This window comes from Pagrus major, chromosome 22 (assembly GCF_040436345.1).
Source record: "Pagrus major chromosome 22, Pma_NU_1.0".
Classification (NCBI taxonomy): Eukaryota; Metazoa; Chordata; class Actinopteri; order Spariformes; family Sparidae; genus Pagrus; species Pagrus major.
Genome location: NC_133236.1, coordinates 20,306,097 through 20,323,278, shown reverse-complemented (window position 1 = coordinate 20,323,278; position 17,182 = coordinate 20,306,097). Strand labels below are relative to the sequence as shown.

At 40.7% G+C, this 17,182-nt stretch overlaps 2 protein-coding genes across 3 annotated transcripts; one reads left to right on the top strand and one right to left on the bottom strand.

Annotated features, from left to right (window-relative positions):
* Positions 1 to 98: 98 nt before the first annotated feature.
* mixl1 (Mix paired-like homeobox) lies at positions 99 to 1,767 on the bottom strand. The gene is made up of 4 exons (XM_073492858.1): positions 1,503 to 1,767; positions 1,170 to 1,390; positions 931 to 1,057; positions 99 to 710 (listed from the first exon to the last, which is right to left on the bottom strand). Exons 1-4 carry the CDS (start codon positions 1,717 to 1,719, stop codon positions 142 to 144), a joined length of 1,134 nt encoding a protein of 377 aa, XP_073348959.1. The 5' UTR covers positions 1,720 to 1,767; the 3' UTR covers positions 99 to 141.
* Positions 1,768 to 5,796: 4,029 nt separating this feature from the next.
* acbd3 (acyl-Coenzyme A binding domain containing 3) lies at positions 5,797 to 14,422 on the top strand. Of its 2 annotated transcripts, none has more exons than XM_073492856.1 (8): positions 5,797 to 6,098; positions 7,460 to 7,601; positions 7,827 to 7,967; positions 8,181 to 8,339; positions 8,634 to 8,808; positions 9,331 to 9,574; positions 10,242 to 10,529; positions 11,958 to 14,422. In XM_073492856.1, the coding sequence occupies exons 1-8, from the start codon at positions 5,828 to 5,830 to the stop codon at positions 12,170 to 12,172; spliced, it is 1,635 nt and encodes a 544-aa protein (XP_073348957.1). In that variant the 5' UTR covers positions 5,797 to 5,827; the 3' UTR covers positions 12,173 to 14,422. The 2 variants fall into 2 exon arrangements, with proteins under 2 accessions (XP_073348957.1, XP_073348958.1); XM_073492857.1 differs by having other exon boundaries at positions 5,820 to 6,098; positions 10,245 to 10,529.
* The last annotated feature ends 2,760 nt before the right edge of the window (positions 14,423 to 17,182 follow it).

Sequence of the window (17,182 nt, the reverse complement as noted above, 5' to 3'; positions counted from 1 at the left end):
TCTTTATTTACAGATTAATCCAATTAACAGCTTTCTTTTTCACAATCAACAGATTTATTACTATTTTACAATAAATACAAACAACTGTATACTGCCTCTTATGATACACATAGTTTTCTTTACACCAGCTCTGATGATGCATCACATAAAGCCTCCAAAGCCAGCCATGGCCTCGCTCTCCCAGTCAGAGTCTGAGTCCTGTGCCTCAGCGGCATGGATCGGGGAGAAGTGACTGAACCCGTCCCCTGCGGCCCTCACCCGTGGATACTGGATTTGGCATCCATTATCCTTCGGCGATGACCTGCTGAAGTTATTCTGGGTCGGGATTGGGGGAATCACGACCTTCATCTCAGGTCCGATGGTCTTGTTAGGTGGGAAATTGTCATATTCCACCAGAACCTTTGCACCCTGGTTACCAGTCATGCTTGCTTCCACCTTGGGGAGATGCTCGTTCTCCTTAGGATACAGATGGACGTTGCAGCACGGGACATTAACGCTCAGCTCGTGTTGTCGCATCTGCTCAGGCTTCACTCTGGTTCCCTCTTTGTCGTAGATGCAGGAGACTGATGTGTGGTCATAGCTGCTGGGTTTGGTGGGAATGCCGGTTCTGTGAGTATCCTCTGTGTTTTGGTGCATTGTGGGTCTGAAAGTGTCCTCAAGGCCAAAACCTCCTATCCTGTGTGCCTCCGCTGTATGATTGTTGTCATAAACTGAAAGAGAAAACCAGTGAAAGGAGCAATTAGTTGTGAAATGATAACACGTTTTCAAGCTACTTTTAAAAAACTTTACAGATGACTTTTAATCAAGCAATCTGACATCATCATTAACAAATGTGACTTAAATGAAAGGACTTAAAAGACTAAAGCAGGCCCACTTGATGCTCGAGTGAAACATGAGCCCAAATTAAAACAATCTCAGACTGATGGTTACCTTTCTCTGGGCCCATCCTGCTCTGGAGCTGGCTGAAGGGGACAGCTGCAGGCGGGTTGGGGACCTTCATGGACACTGACGAGCCAACCTGGCGACGAGACTTGGCCCTTCTGTTCTGAAACCACACCTGGAATTTGCAGAACGAATATACGTGAGCATATTTGAACCAATTATGAAGAAAGGATCATACCACAGTTTTGTATCAGCCATTTTACATTTGAAATAAACTCCTCCATTACCTGAATTCTGGACTCCGGTAGCCCGGTCAGAGCCTCCAGTCTCTCCCGGAGGTAGATGTCAGGATATTTAGTGTCCGAGTAAACCTTCTCCAGCACCTCGATTTGCTGCTGGGTGAAGTTGGTCCTCTTCCTCCTGTGAGTCAGGATTGCCACGCATTTGTCCGCCCTTTGCACAGAGTTTGCGGAGCTGAAGTAGTTTGTAACATCTGACGCTACATAATCTGCAAAGAAAACGCACACACCGTTAAGCAAACAACGTTAGATACGCAGGGGCGATAGAAACGTGACACTGGACTTGTGCGTAAATTACGCACAGCGCTGCCAGACACCCACCTGAGTTCACCATGTTGTTCATCTGCAAAACTCCTTCGTGATACATCTGGAAATGATTCAGATCTCCGACGCGCATATTCCCATGAACTGAAGACATGATCCTCGACGTCCTTACCTGCAGCGACTGACTGAGTTTGAGACCTGCACGCTCGCTGGGGTTAAATCCTCCAGCGATCAAAGGTGTGGTGCTGCCAGTACGTGTGAATGGGCCGACCATCAGTGCCGGCTGGCACTGCAGCGGCCGTGCAGCAACTTCAGACGTCTGCAGGCCGCCGGAGGTGTGAAGGGATCACACCTGGGACGCTGGAGCGGCCGCAGGTCTCTTTAAAGGGTCTTTAATGGAATCTGCATGCTCAATACACATCGGCAGCGAAAACATTTATCCGCTTTGGAATGGATGAAGCAATAATGGAGCTGTAGCCTTCAAAGAGAGGCAGTCGGAAACTGCCATTTCCTCAACGAGTGGAGCCTGCATGCACAACATCCTTTATTTAGATATTTACAGTGTGCATATTGTTTTTATTGTTTTAAGTGGACTCTGTGTTGTACATGCAAACTTTAAACGATGAACCTCTGCACATTTCCTGGACAATATTTCTGCACATTCCTGTACATACTGCAAGACTTTCTTATTTAAATAGTCACATTGTAAATACTGTTTTGATTATTATCTTTATTATTGTTTGCTTTAGTTGTTCCTATACTGATATCATTATTTTCATACTTTATATTTATCTTTATCTATTTAGAAGTGCTTTATTCTTTATTTTATTTATATTATTTATTTTAAAGGTACTTTATTTCTTTTTCTAGTATTGTTTATTGTCATGCACCTACACACCTAAAAAATTCCTTGTATGTGAAAACATACTTGGCAATAAACACTATTCTGATTCTAACTACAGAAATGAATACATTTTCTGCCGTATCTGATAATCTCCACTAAAATTTCATATTGTTTTCCAAGAATATAAAAACATTGACATATTTTACCACTATGTTTCTAGTTTCACATGCTCTTTATGCATTAGGTATTTGTGGATATAATTAAATATATATGATACACAATATTAAGTATATTTTATTAGGATAGGAGAGAGAAACTTAATATATTAGTACAAGTGTTCAAATAAGTTAAAAGAAAAGTCATTCAAAATGTATTTTAAGTTTTCTGACTGGATCTACAACAAGTCAGAATCAGAAGTCAAGTCATTCTTGTAACAGTTTCCTTCTGTTAAACATCTTTCCTGGAGGCTTAAATGTCAAATAATACAACTTGTGTTCTACAAAGATTAAGGTCTTTAGTTGTCTGCTCCTCAGTACTGATGTATGTAGGTAATCATCCTTCCTGCCCCCTTTTCAGCAGCAACAAAGTTCATCTCAATACACAAACCTCAGTTCAAAAGTACTCAGGAGGAGTGGGCACTTGTTATTGAATGGGTCACCTTCCTTCATCTGATTCAAAGAGGGGATCAAGTCAGGAGGTCAGGTAGCAGCACAGACAGACTAATTTGTTCACACATATTTGGACAAGACTTGCAGGAATGAGCTTTTCACAGTTTTTTATGTCGGGGTGTTTTTATGTACGTAGTTGGGCAATCACAGGCTCAGTTTCCTATAAATCATTTTTAATTACTTTGGGTGTGGAGTGATGTGATTATTGCAACATAAAATAATAAAGCACCACTTTATTATTATTTATTACTGCATCTGCCTGGAACACAGCTGTAACTGTGCTGACATAATTTGGGAGTAGATGACATCTTGGCTTATATAAGAAGTTGGCATCATGCCCCTGAAAGACAGCTGCAGCTTGGATCTAAAAGGGTTTTCTTTGGTTATTTTCTTCTTGATCTCTGTGAGAAAATGACTTGACAGGCATTGTGTCATTTCACAGCCACAACAGCACTTATTGATCTCTGTACTTTGTCACATACAGCTTTGTTCAGATAGGACGTGCTTGTTGGATGAGACATTCACAGTTAGCAGGGTGGCTTTGTCTGAGGGACCCTAATTGGGTATTGCGTGTGTGCACAGACCAGATTGCTATGCTAAAATGAGGCTGTTGAAGTTCCTGATCTTTTGTGATGGACTGTGACAGGATTTCTGAGAGCTATCTTCAGATTATGAAACAAACAAACACCTCGTACGTAGATCTGTGACCAAAAACTTGAGTAATGGATAATGAAAAATTCAGATTTGCATGTGCAGGCAAATAAAAATGCTTATTCACTTAGCGTTTGCTCATGGTCTGAATTTTCAGCTTGGCAGTCCACGCTAAAAAATAGACATTTTCATTCTATCAAAAGAGTTTTAATCTGATTAATCCTGATATATTGCAGTTAACAGACGGGACTTTTAAACTTCAAACAGTAAAAACACTTTGGGATTTCTCCTGGCCATTTCCAGTTGGCAGCTGACTCTGTAGACACAAACAAAAGCTTTGACACCTTTAAAGTCTGACCCGTGTTTAACCCACAGTTTACCCTGACCACTATACATTTAAGTGCAGCCAGACAGGTAAATTATCCTCACAAGTTTGCAGGTATATGTTAAAATGTCAGCTGTCTTATGGACCTTTGTTATGAGTTCAGTCTTTGCGTATTTGAGGGATGTTTTGAGGAACTAAAGGCTGCATTTGTAGGTTCCTAATAGAAATGTGTGCTTAATGTTGAAGGCATATTATTGATCACAAGCAGTGGCTGTGATGATTATTGTTGTTCACACATCTACATACAGAAATGTGTATGTTACTGTAATAAAGTGCATTCATATCAGAGCTCATCTGATAAATCACCAAGGCTAATACACTGACAATTGATATTAACTTATTGGAGACAAACTGTCATCAGTGTAACAAGAAATGAAGATGCGTTTGAGGTCATGAAGGAACCATGTCTCAGTCACACAGTTTGTCCACCAAAGATCACTGACAAGTTTGGATAAATGAATTGTACGTAAAAAGAATATACGTCAAACTTGAAGACATGAGATGAATTGAATGAAAAATGTAGGGGTCGTCCACTGCAACCATACTAAAGTGAGTTTTTGTATTCCTTTTTAAAAAAAAAACCATTAGGCTACTTTTACATACAGCAGTGATGTTACATTGATATTAATCATGAGAAAAAGAGGGCATTTGCTTTGTGAAAATGTGATCGCTCAAGTAAAACTTACAAAAACAAAAAATCACAACAGATGACATCCCACAATTATGTTATTTGTAATCATGTTGTTCTCAAAATACAAAATATTATGGAAAAGATTGTGTTTAAAGGGGCACAATGTAGTTTTGGAGAAGAAATTCAAACTCAGAATTTTAATATTTACAATATTAATTAGGTGATGATACAAACTCAGAAATATTTATTTTTGCCATCACTGAATAAAAAGCTGTTTTCAGAAGAAAATAAGGTCACCAGAACACTGTTTGAAGCTAGAAAGGTGGCAGGGTCCGCCAAATATAAACAAAGTAAAACAGAATGAAACTGTGTCCTTTAAGGTCAGTTTGTTTATTCAGTTTATTCAGTCATGTAAACAAAAAATCAGCCAATGAAGATCTTTCTCTTCTTATTAAAATGTCTTTCCCAAAACTTTGTAAATGTAATTTCCCAAGTAAAATTAACAAAAACTACAAATGACATCCCACAATTATGCTATTTGTAATCGTGTTGTTCTCAAAATACACAAAATTATGGAAAAGATTCCATATAAAAATAAAAAAGACTAAACTTAAAACATTACACACCTTAAGAACAGAACTTTTGTTTTATTATGTTTTTTTTTGTGCTAATTTTTGTTCATCATATTTAGCATTCAAACAATTATTGGCGTCTTTGATATCTGTATTTATTTATTTTTAATTCCATTATAGAAATGTACATGTACAAAAATTAATGTAAATTGCGTCAACTCTTACGTAAAAAGAATATACTCAAATTACGTCAAATTTAAAGACATGACATGAATTTAGGGGTCTCCAGCTACAACAATACTACAGTAAATGTTTTCTTTACTTTACTTACATACAGTAGTGACGTCACATGAAAATTATCATAAAATGTCATTTCCCGTGTAAGATTAACAACGACAACATAATTACCCACATGACATCGAGCAATTAAGTTATTTAAAAAGTGTGGGAAAAATATATATTTTTTAATAGTGAGAGGAAGAAGAAAAACATTACTGCTGTAAATAATTATCTTATCGCTTAGGCTTCGTCATTATTTACATCGAGAAAAAAAAAGGAAAAAAAAGGAAACCGGAACTTCCGCCAGGTCTAAACGGAAGTAGGTACGTGGCCGCTTCAGCTGACAGTCTACATGATGGCGACAGAGGTTCAGAGCGGCGACCTCGACAGTGCTACTTCCAGCCGGCTCGAAGTTTCCATCGATGGCCTCACCCTCAGTCCCGACCCGGAGGGCGAGCAGGGCCAGGTCGAAGAACCGGACCCCAAACCCGCCGAACCCGAGACCGATACACCGGGTGCCGCTGGAGGCGAAGAAGATGGAGAGACTGGCAAATCTGCGATAGAGAGGAAATGGGGCTTTCCTTTGCAAGAGCTGTACGGATTGGGCCTTAAATTCTTCAAAGGTATCTTACATTTGTTTCAGATATACAGCTTGAACGTGAAGCCAGCATCCGAACCGAGCGTTAAATAGAGAGACGAGCCGCTTGCTTGTCGCTGAGCTTAGCGGTGTGCTAACGTTAGCTGTTAGCTGTCACCCGGGGCTGCTGCTGTCAGCCGCAGCTTTACATTAGCTTCGTAGCTAACACCGCTAACAAGCTATTAGCCGGCTGTTAAAGGGTAAAACAAGCTCGGCACTTCCGAGTAGTCCATTTGTGGCTGCGTGGCCTGAGGACATTTTCATCCGGCAGTTTGCCTGGTGCTGTCTCCTCTCTTTCTATCTATCCGTGGTTATTGGCAGAATAAGCTGGCGTGCCACGTTCCCACTGCTCCATCAGCTACAGTTAGAGATGTGATGCTAGAAGCTATCTGAATGATGGTTTATGGTGATTTGTATGGGGGCTGTATACACGCCCTGCCCTGTCAGAGCTGCGATGAATGGAGCCTGCTCCTCCCTGCTGCTCCTACTCCAACAGGAAACCCAAGACAACACGCAAGTGCATTAGTGCTATTTGTGGTTTCCATACACACACACACACACACACATACATACATACATACGTACATCCAAAGCTAACTGAGCCTTAATGCACTTTTCTTATATGTTGCTTCATCTCAGTTCATATCAAAATGTGTGAAACTGACACCACAATGCAGTGAATAAATACATAATTCCTGTACTTTGCCTTCTCATTGGTATTTTGTGTTCTTCGGTGAGACAGATATCATGATGTGTCGCTAGATGATTGTCTTGCAATGTGTTGATTATCCCAGCATCGCCGGATCTGTTTTTATCTTGGACAACACATCGTAAGTTACTCTGTGAGTCCTAATACAAACTGGTAGGCTACTTAATCTGGACAGTCAGTTTAAGCAGTTTTGAACATCGGGCACTTGTATTGTTTATTAAAGCAAATCACTCGCGATGGCTGTGCAAACAGGTTTGGGCTTGGTTGCCACTCTGTGCAATAGTAATCTGCGCTTAGTACTTCTAGTCAGTTGAGGGTTGGGTCAAATTGCATAACTTGAATACATAAAACTGATTTATGCCTCATGTAGGATTAAATGCATTTCAGCATGATTGAACTGTCATGAGGTTTTTTTTTAAGTCTGACTGTGTCTGTGGTTTTTGCAACGGAGAACGGCCACAACAATCAACATACTAGTTGTTTTATGAATTTGATTGTAGTCTTGGACTAAGACGCCATATATTCTACTACTGTTTCTACGACCATGTTGTAAAAAGACAGCATTCACAAGCACTTGTCAACCTGGCTCATTAAGACAAAAGAATGCAAACTCATTGCTTCCTCATTGCTGCTCTCAGATAAAGATGGCAAGGCCTTCCATCCAACCTACGAGGAAAAGCTTCGACTGGTCGCTCTGCACAAACAGGTGTTGCTGGGCCCTTATAATCCTGATGCTTCACCCGAGGTCGGCTTCTTCGATGTTCTGGGAAACGACCGCAGGTAACCCCAGCACACATCTGTATGCATGCCTCTCAGTTCACTGAAATGTTGATAATAGTTGATCCAATAGTTGGAACCATTCCCACAGCTTTTAAAATTCCTTTGTTTTTGTTGTTGAAAAACAACAAGATGGCATGTAAAAGGAGTAAATACTCAGTGGCTGATCCCAATTTGCCCATCTACCTATCTTATTTATCTTCACCTCCATTCTCGCTCTGTGTGCAGAAAAGAGTGGGCCGCCCTGGGCAACATGGAGCGGGAAGAGGCCATGGTGGAGTTTGTCAAGCTGCTGAACAAGTGCTGTAACCTCTTCGCTCCCTACGTCACCTCACACAAGATCGAAAGGGAGGAGCAGGAAAGGAAAAGGTAAGGTGCTCCACTTCAGTTCCCCAGAGACAGATCCCTCTGCTACAGTGTCTAAATACAGACTCCATCTCAGTTTGTCCTCTGTGCAGCCAGCCAAACTGTGAAGCAGCAGCAGCAGCAGCAGGGGAAATGTTGGACATTAATTGACTGACGGTTTATGAAATGTTTTAATGGATTTAACCATTTGCATCGTTTATATTTCTTCCACTCCAGGAAAGAAGAAGAGGAGCGTCAGCGGCAGGAGGAGGAGGAAAGGGAGCGACAAAGGCAGGAGGAGGAGAGACGAAGGCTTGAGGAGGAGGAGAGGCTGAGGAGAGAGGAAGAGGAGAGGAGACAGGCAGAGGAGGAGAGACTACGGATTGAGCAGCAGAAGTACGTCTGTCTCTATCACTGTGTGTTTGCATAATGTGCTCGGGCTGTCAATATATCAATTTGACTTTTACATGATATCACACTCTCCTGACACTGATATCTACAGGGCCATTGTCTTCTCAGCCCTGGAGCAGGGCAGTCAGGGCACTTTAGTGGAGTCAGCTGAAATCTTCATACTCAGCACAACTCTTTTCTGTGTGTTATAACCCTTAAACTTTCCACTGCCCATCATTGTCTCCTGTCTGCTTCCTGTACTTCCTTCCTCACCATTCTTCTCCTGTGTTCTGTTTCCAGACAACAGATAATGGCGGCATTAAATGCGCAGACAGCAGTGCAGTTCCAACAGTATGCTGCTCAGCAATACCCCAACAGCCCAGAGCAACAGCTGGGCCTCATCCGACAGCTCCAGGAGCAGCACTACCAGCAGTACATGCAGCAGCTCTACCAGGTCCAGCTGGCCCAGCAACAGGTAGTGTGTAACACAAACAAAGGGATAGACTTTCTTTGATTTGGATTTTTGGATTTTGCAGTTAGTAAAAAAGTTTGAGCAAAATTCTCTTTTAAAGATACACAAGATGTTGAAAATAGTCACGGAACAACAAGCCCAAATGCCTGCAACTGAAACGTTCTGGTAACATTTTGAGATGTTCTCGTCTAAAAAAAACAAACATGTTTGTCAACTTGATGAAAACATTATTTACATAAACTGTTTAAAATGCAGAACTAAATCTACTGTAATAATGAGGTACAAAATAAAGTGTTTGGTTTGCAGGAAAGTGCTTTTTTTTGTTTTTTCAAAATGTTGACAAATGTTAGAAAAGAATGTCAAGCTCCTCGAATAATCATGCTGCATTATGATGAGCGCAGTATTGAGCAAACTCATCAGGATAATAATTGTAGCCATTATGCTCTAGAAACCTCTCATTCTTTGTTTAAGTCCCTGGTTTGATATTCAGTGTCTTTACTCAACGTTGTCTTCCTCTTGTCCCAGGCGGCCTTACAGAAGCAGCAGCAGCAAGCTGATTTGGTGCAGGGCACCCTGGATTCTAGCGGCTTCAACAGTGGTGAACCCATCCCCGCCTCAGCAGCGGGACCACTGTGTGCAGCATCACCGCCTGTTGGCGAGGAAGTCCCCACAGTCAATGGAGGCCAGTCAGACTCTTACTCGGAGAGCATGGACCGGGAACCAGAGCCCGAGCCGGCTGAGGAGGTCTCGGAGAACGGGCCTTTATTAGGTGGGTGGGCTGATGTGTCTGTTTTGTTTAAAAGTAAAACACAAACTACGTGAACTGATTTCATGCTGATAGAATCTACATTTTGCTAATAGTGCAGCGAATGGCTACAGGGCAGAGAGGGGAGGGGGGTTTGTCAAACAAACAAAGCTTTACACTAAATCTGAAACCTGATTCTTATCTGCTGTGTCCTTGTTGATGTGACCTGGAGGGCAGGGAGGAGAAGAGCTGGAACAAGTGTTACATGATAGTCATCCTACCACACATTCTGTGTACAGCAGAGTAAGCACTCACACCAGAAGTGAACAAGGCCTTGGTCTGATTCCAAAACATACATCCTGAACCAAATTATTCCACTTTGACCGGCCACGAACTCTCAACGTCATGTTTTGAGGAAAAATGGACGGAAAGCTTCGTATGCAAAAACAACTCTTTGCCATTGGTCACATGTACTCGTGTGTGCTCTTTTGTTTCTCGTGGTGACGCGCATAAACTGACGACATAGGTGGCCTGTTAGTTGAGATAGTTTTTCATCCAATCTGTGTATGCTGGTGGGAAAATAACTCGATAGGAAATAAGACTGTGATATTTCTTTGCTAACCTGCATGAGCAGATTTTATTGTATATGTTTACAACAGATTGTAAAACTTCTCTTGTTCTTTGATCACAGCAGACTCCCCGCCAGTCATAGCTGCTCCCTCCATGTGGACACGGCCACAGATAAAGGACTTCAAGGAGAAAATCCGGCAGGACGCAGACAGCGTGATCACAGTGGGGCGTGGCGAGGTGGTGACAGTGCGCGTGCCCACCCACGAGGAGGGCTCTTACCTGTTCTGGGAGTTTGCCACAGACTATTATGACATCGGGTTCGGAGTGTTCTTCGAGTGGACGGATGCTGCCTCTGCTTCGGTCAGCGTGCACGTGTCGGAGTCTAGCGATGAAGACGAGGATGAAGAAGGTGAGAATGGGGGTGGGAAGTGTGCAATGTTTCTGACACAAATATTGTCAGGTGTGGCAGCGTTGCTGAATCAGCTTGTGGTGGCTGTTTAAAAAAAACAGGTCATGGTGAAAATATTTGTTTAAAAGTCAGTCAGGTCAGTTTTACTTAGCTTGATGTTGTGTGTGGGGGTAGGCTCTCCCACTGTCTTCTCAAGAATTGAAAATGAAACTTGTTATTTTCTCATAGTTTCACTATTGGACATAAAAATATATAGATGGGTCTTGAATTCCCTATTGATCTTAGCAATTGCGATTGATACCATATTGTACATACTTTGCTATTCAACAACATGTCAGCTAGTCATGGTAGCTATTTCATCTTTCATCTTTGCCACAGAAGCAGTTGCTTTCTACAGAAACGTCTGTTTTCTCGGTTTATTTCTGTTCTACTCGCTCAGTTCAGGATTTGCCTACACCATAGTTAAACATCTGGTAGTTCCCTGGTGTGAATAGAAATGAATTCTCACATTATGTTGATAAGACATGAGTTGGGTTTGTTGGTTGGCTGCACAAACAGGCTCTTTTAAATGTCAGTCCTTCTCAACTCCACTTCTGAATCTCTGCTGGAGTAGCAGTTTTAGCAGTAGTGTGTTTTTTTTTTTTTTACAGGAGATTGTGTAACATTTAGTCATGTATCTATTCGGTAGTGTGCAAGTTTTGTTTAAAATTTGACCCCCTAAGTATGAGACTGATACCTAAAAGGACTTAACGATTTGTTTAATACTGTGTTTGAGCCTTAATCCTGAGTGCACACTGGAAAGTCGGAAAAACTGTATTGAACTCAAAATAGATTTATTCGGGATAATTTTTCTACAAATTATAATTTAGAAAATGTAATTATGTGCTTGCAGAAAATGTTTTTCAGCGCTCAAAATATCTCATTGTGTGCCGTGGACTGAGGCACAAACATAACCTCATAGTATTAAGGTTAAAATGGAAACGGACAAGATCTGCCTCTGTAGGGTTTCCAAGTGATATCATAGTCTGTGCTGCTGTCGCAAAGACAGCTATATTGTTTTTTTTTTTCATCAGAATCACAACTACCAGCAACATGAATTTATTTAATCATTTAGTCTGTGGTGGAGATGTGAAAGCAGATTGTAATGGTGCCTGACTGGTTCGCCAGTAAGCTTTCATTTTCCCTGGAGAGATTTCGTGCCTGCTGGCAGATGAAATTGCATAGCGCGGTTTATAGGAAAGAAATCTAAACACTGATGGTGTCATTAGTCTATAGTCATTACATCGTGCAATCAATATTTACTCCGTAATGATACGTTAAAGCAAAAACCTTGCTAGTTTAATGACGGCATTGTGTAATTACAGTGAAGATGAGTCTCATTGGCGATTCCCTCCTGCTTACTCCAACTTGAAACATGGTTGTCCACAGGTGAGCCTCCCAGCGAAGAGGAGAAGGCGAAGAAGGAGGCGGGGAAGCCCCAGGTGGATGAGATTGTGCCGGTGTACCGGCGGGACTGTCATGAGGAGGTGTACGCCGGCAGCCACCAGTACCCCGGCCGCGGAGTCTACCTGCTGAAGTTTGACAACTCCTATTCACTCTGGCGCTCCAAGAGTGTTTACTACAGAGTCTACTACACCAGATAAGCCTGAATACAGACACGGGGGGAGCCAAGGAGTGTGTATGTTCATGTATGTGTGTGTGCATAGGTGGAGATTTTTGTGATGGCAGCCTGTATGTGTGTGCGTGTGCATGTGAGGGAGAAAGTGATACCAGATCTATTCTGGACAAAACCACCAGAGGGTGACAAAGAGACACATCTGGAGCCCGAGTTTGGAGATTGGACTAATATTTTAATGTACTGTATGTGTATGCGTGTCCCAAGATACACCCATGCTAGAGCCTGTCATCGAGCCCGTGGAAGAGGAGTGTGTATTCCTGTTGTATATTCACCGCCTGTCCTTGCTGCGCTCACATAGACCAAGCTGTAGGACTTTGCTCTCATATTGTATTTCACCACTTTTCACCCTGGGCTCCTCTTCTGTCACCACCCCAGCCCAACACTGTCCAACGTGGCCTTGTGGCTGTTTCTGCCCTGAGTGACGCTTTCGTGACCGCGAACGGAAACCCGGCGAGTCCTGCACTCCTGCGAGCCAACTGTTTCCTGTTACTGTAGGTGGTACCGGTGGTTGTTAATCCCACAAGAACACAACGATGAAAATCAAAATGATCTTGCAAATGTACTTCATGACACTATGTTTTCTGTCACACACACACACACATTAAAAACACCAGTGCACACAAAGTTAATCATCCTTTTTTCGGTTGTGAAACTGTAGTCTGTGATTCTCTTCCATAGTCACCATGCATACATGAAGATCTGACGGGATGATTAGTGGAAGCAGTGCTCTTTTTTTTCGCTTAATCTCGCATTAAAAACAGTCCGTCTTTCACATTTTATTTCACAGTACAATCTGACTGATGTTTTGATCTTTTGTTTTGTTTGTATTTTTGGAGTGTACTGGCAAATTTTATGAAGGACAGGCAGGAAGTCATTCCATTGGTTTCTGGTGAACTCCAAATGAAGTGTTAAACTTTATAAAGTCGAGCATCTCGGTGTGTCATACGGAATAAGAAGTTTAAAAAAAGAAATGACTAAATAAATATTTGCTCTCCCTCTCCCCTACAGATATTTGTTTTATCTGTGTGATGCTGTTTCAGCGTGTTCTTCTCTACAGCGGTGTGCCTGCTTCTAAGGATGCACTAAATTACCGATTGTCCCCCTGTTCATCAGTTCTCTCTGGAAAAAAAGGAGCTAGTATTGAGACAAAAGTATATTATTATTACCTGGGAGGTTTTTGTGTTTTATCAATGTGTGTTTGGAGATGCTGTACTCAGTTCTGACACACCTAACAATAAAAATTCTATGTTTTGGAGGTCACGACGCACTGTTACGTCTTTGTAGCGCTCATACGTAAAAGAATCCATCACAGAATAAAGTGTTGGTGTTGAGTTTGTTTTTCATCCTGGTATGAATTAACTCAAATTGTCATCTCAACTAAGGTATCGTGAATAAACTGAGATTACTTCTGTTTGTGTTCTGGGTGATGTGGTTGCTTACTAACTCAGTTGTGACATCTAAGTGTATTCCTTTTTTTTGTTTTTTAAAGAGTTAATTTGATGCCATAATTTAGATTCATTGTCATTTGCTTTCACATTGCATATGCACGCCTAAGTGTACCAACCACGTGGCTGCATTATGAGCAATATGTTCAGTAGGTGTCAGATATTTGGTTTGACATGTTCACTCTTTGAGGTGTATTTGTACATTTTTCTGTGTATGCAACCAAACTTTAAAGACGATGTGGTGGAAATAACTGAGTAATCCTCCAATGTCCTTTTTGTGAGTGTCAATTCATTATTTAATTCGAGGCCACTCCTGCCTCCTATCCATTCAGTGATTTTTGTAACAAAATGTCACTACTTATGGCAAAACCAAGCCAGAAAAGTTTAAGAAAGTTCCCATATGTTCTGAAGTGTGATGTTTGTTTTTCTTAATGCTCACCAAATGGTTTGAGCTGACTCGTTCAAGCCTTGTATGTAAATAATTCTACAAATAAGTTTATGTATGGGTTTTTAGATGTGGAAGAAGGTTATGGTCTGGAGAATCAATGCACTGTAAAATATGGTGAATGAGATATATATGTATACATTTTACCCCGAATGAAAGTCCAAAACTCGTAGGAAGCATTAAATTGTAAGACTCTGTTGACAGACATGACAGACAGAAAAGCTCATCTTTTTGTATTGTTTTGACTTGTTTGGATCTCTTATGAGTTACAAGATCTTTTTGGGCATATATTTAATCTTGATTAAACTTATGTTCATCTCTAGAATTGGATGGTTTGTCTGCTTTTCTATTTTAATTTCACGTGATCTAACCTTTATAATCACTATTGTATACATTCCTGGCTTATTGGGACATTTTAAAGGAACTGAGCCATCATTAGTTTCATTTGATCCACCTGTTGTCTCCCTCGTATGGAAGCCCATTTGTGCCATTTAAAAAAAATAATGGAAAACTTAGCTTGATGAAAATATTCTCATGGTAAGTCATGATTATGAGATGAAAAGTCAAAATTATGAAATAAAAAATTGTCAGATAAATCAGACGTCATCATAATTATGACTTTTTATCTTATAATTTCGACTTATTATCTCATCACCATGGGAATATTTTTCATCGAGCTGAGTTTCATCTATTTGTTTTTTCTTTAACTGGCAGAAATGGGCATGTCTCACACCAGCAACCAAGTGGAAGTCCTCTTTCAGTTTCAGAAGATAACCTTTAAACAGAAGTAGGAGGTAAAGTTGGCATGCGAGGACACACAAAAATGGCCTTGGACCAACAGAAAAATATTAGCTTGTTCCTTTTTTCCACCAGTGGTGAATGTGTCATCCTCATGCTGCTTTCCTGTCTTACATGTTTTGTGCTGAGGACAGGACAAATACGGATGTAACTCATGCATAACAGGACAATCTATGACTTCCATTTTGCACACGGGATGAGCAGAGTTAGGGACAGCTGAATCAGCCCTTTTTACACCCCAATATTGGGTAACTTGTTAAACTGTTATAGTGCACATACCAGCTGGAGAGGAATTTACAGATTTCCAGTCAGTTGAGTAATAAGAAAACATGGACAGTGGAGATGCATGCCAGGATTGGATGGTTGGGTGTCACATTAGAGGCTCCCTTGAAGTTGCTGTGTTCACTTGAAGACACCAGGGGGCATGGTAAATACTACACAGACACATTTTGCCAACTGGACATTGTTAGCCAGACTTTGAGAAGAATCCACTGAAGTAAAGCTGAGCTGGGTGAATGGTATGCTATTAATGATGACAGTTCGCTCTTTGGAATTTAAAGAGCAGTGGTGGGATGCCAGGCGGTGGACTGCACACAGGCCCTGGACAAACATGCCTTGTACACACACAAAGAGGAGATAAATCAGAGACAAGTGTTCAGAGAATGTGTTGTCGACTGGTTATTTTAAAAGCTATGAGCAAACAACTGACATGTCCTTTGTTTAAAGTAGGGGCGCTGAAATTGTAGGCTAGTGGTACATTTCTAAAATATATTTAAAAAACATACATTTAGCAAGAAGTTTAAGAGTCACCATATAATAACAAAAATGCACACTCCCATGGGATTTTTTGCGGGTAAGTACCCTGCAAATATATGTTAACTTACTCTAACTATTGTAGCTAAAGGCCTATGAGCTATGTTAGTTGAGTAATTCAACTATATTCTACACCATAACTTGGCTAGCGCTAGGTTAGCTAACTGTTATGTCACATAATTACAACATGTCATTTTAGTCTCCTCATTTCTCAATTTAAATTTTAATTAATTATTGGTATCATGTATTTTAATAATTATTCAAGCTAGCTATAGTGCTACACTGTAACTTGGCTAATGCAAGATTAGATAACTAATGTCACATAATTGCAGGAACATGTCATTTTAGTGTCCTCATTTCTCAATTTAAATTCTAATTAATTATTAGTATCATGTATTTTAATAATTATTCAAGCTAGCTATAGTGCTACACTGTAACTTGGCTAAGGCTAGGTTAACAAACTATAATGTCTTATGATTAGACCAACAGTATGGAAGACCTAAAGGGCCATGCATTCATACATTTTATTTCCTCCGTTTTCCCGTTTTAACGAGTTAATTTCATTTGTGTTCTCGAGATCTCGAGTGATTATCTCGAAATAACAACTGCCGTTTTCCCGAGATAACGGGATAATTTTCTCGAGATCTCGAGATATGAAACTTTGTTTTCCGAGATAACGATATAATTAATTCGAGATCTCGAGATAATGACTGTGATATGATAGGCCTGAGATTTCCATCACACACAAGTGGCACGGCATGTCAGTTAGTCTCTCAGTCATCATCCGGTATCCATGGAAACGCCGAGACCTCGTAGCTGGTCAGCTATGTAGTTAATGACGACATCAGGCTCACTTAGATTGCACCGCCGATATAGCTGAAGACTTGCTAACCGTCTTTTTAGATTACGTACACTAATGTGTATATTATCTGTAATAGCAAGGCATAATGCTATTTCAGCCTGTGTCAGGCCTTGATTGAAAAGATATGTGACGCGGTGATCGATATGCTCCTGCTCCTCTGACATTGCTACACTGAATGATGTTTCCTGCAATGATTTAATATACTACACTATCGTTTTGTTTTCTCAAAGGCTCAAATTAATTATATCATTATCTCGGGAAAACAAAGTTTCGTTATCTCGAGATCTTGGGAAAAACAAAGTTTCGTTATCTCGAGATCTCGAGAAAACAAAGTTTCGTTATCTCGAGATCTCGGGGAAAAACAAAGTCTCGTTATCTCGAGATCTTGGGAAAAACAAAGTTTCGTTATCTCGAAATCTCGAGAAAACAAAGTTTCGTTATCTCGAGATCTCAGGAAAAACAAAGTCTTGTTATCTCGAAATCTCGGGAAAAACAAAGTTTCGTTATCTCGAGATCTCGAGAAAATTATCCCGTTATCTCGGGAAAACGGCAGTTGTTATTTCGAGATAACTCGAGATCTCGAGAAAACAAATGAAATTAACTCGTTATCAC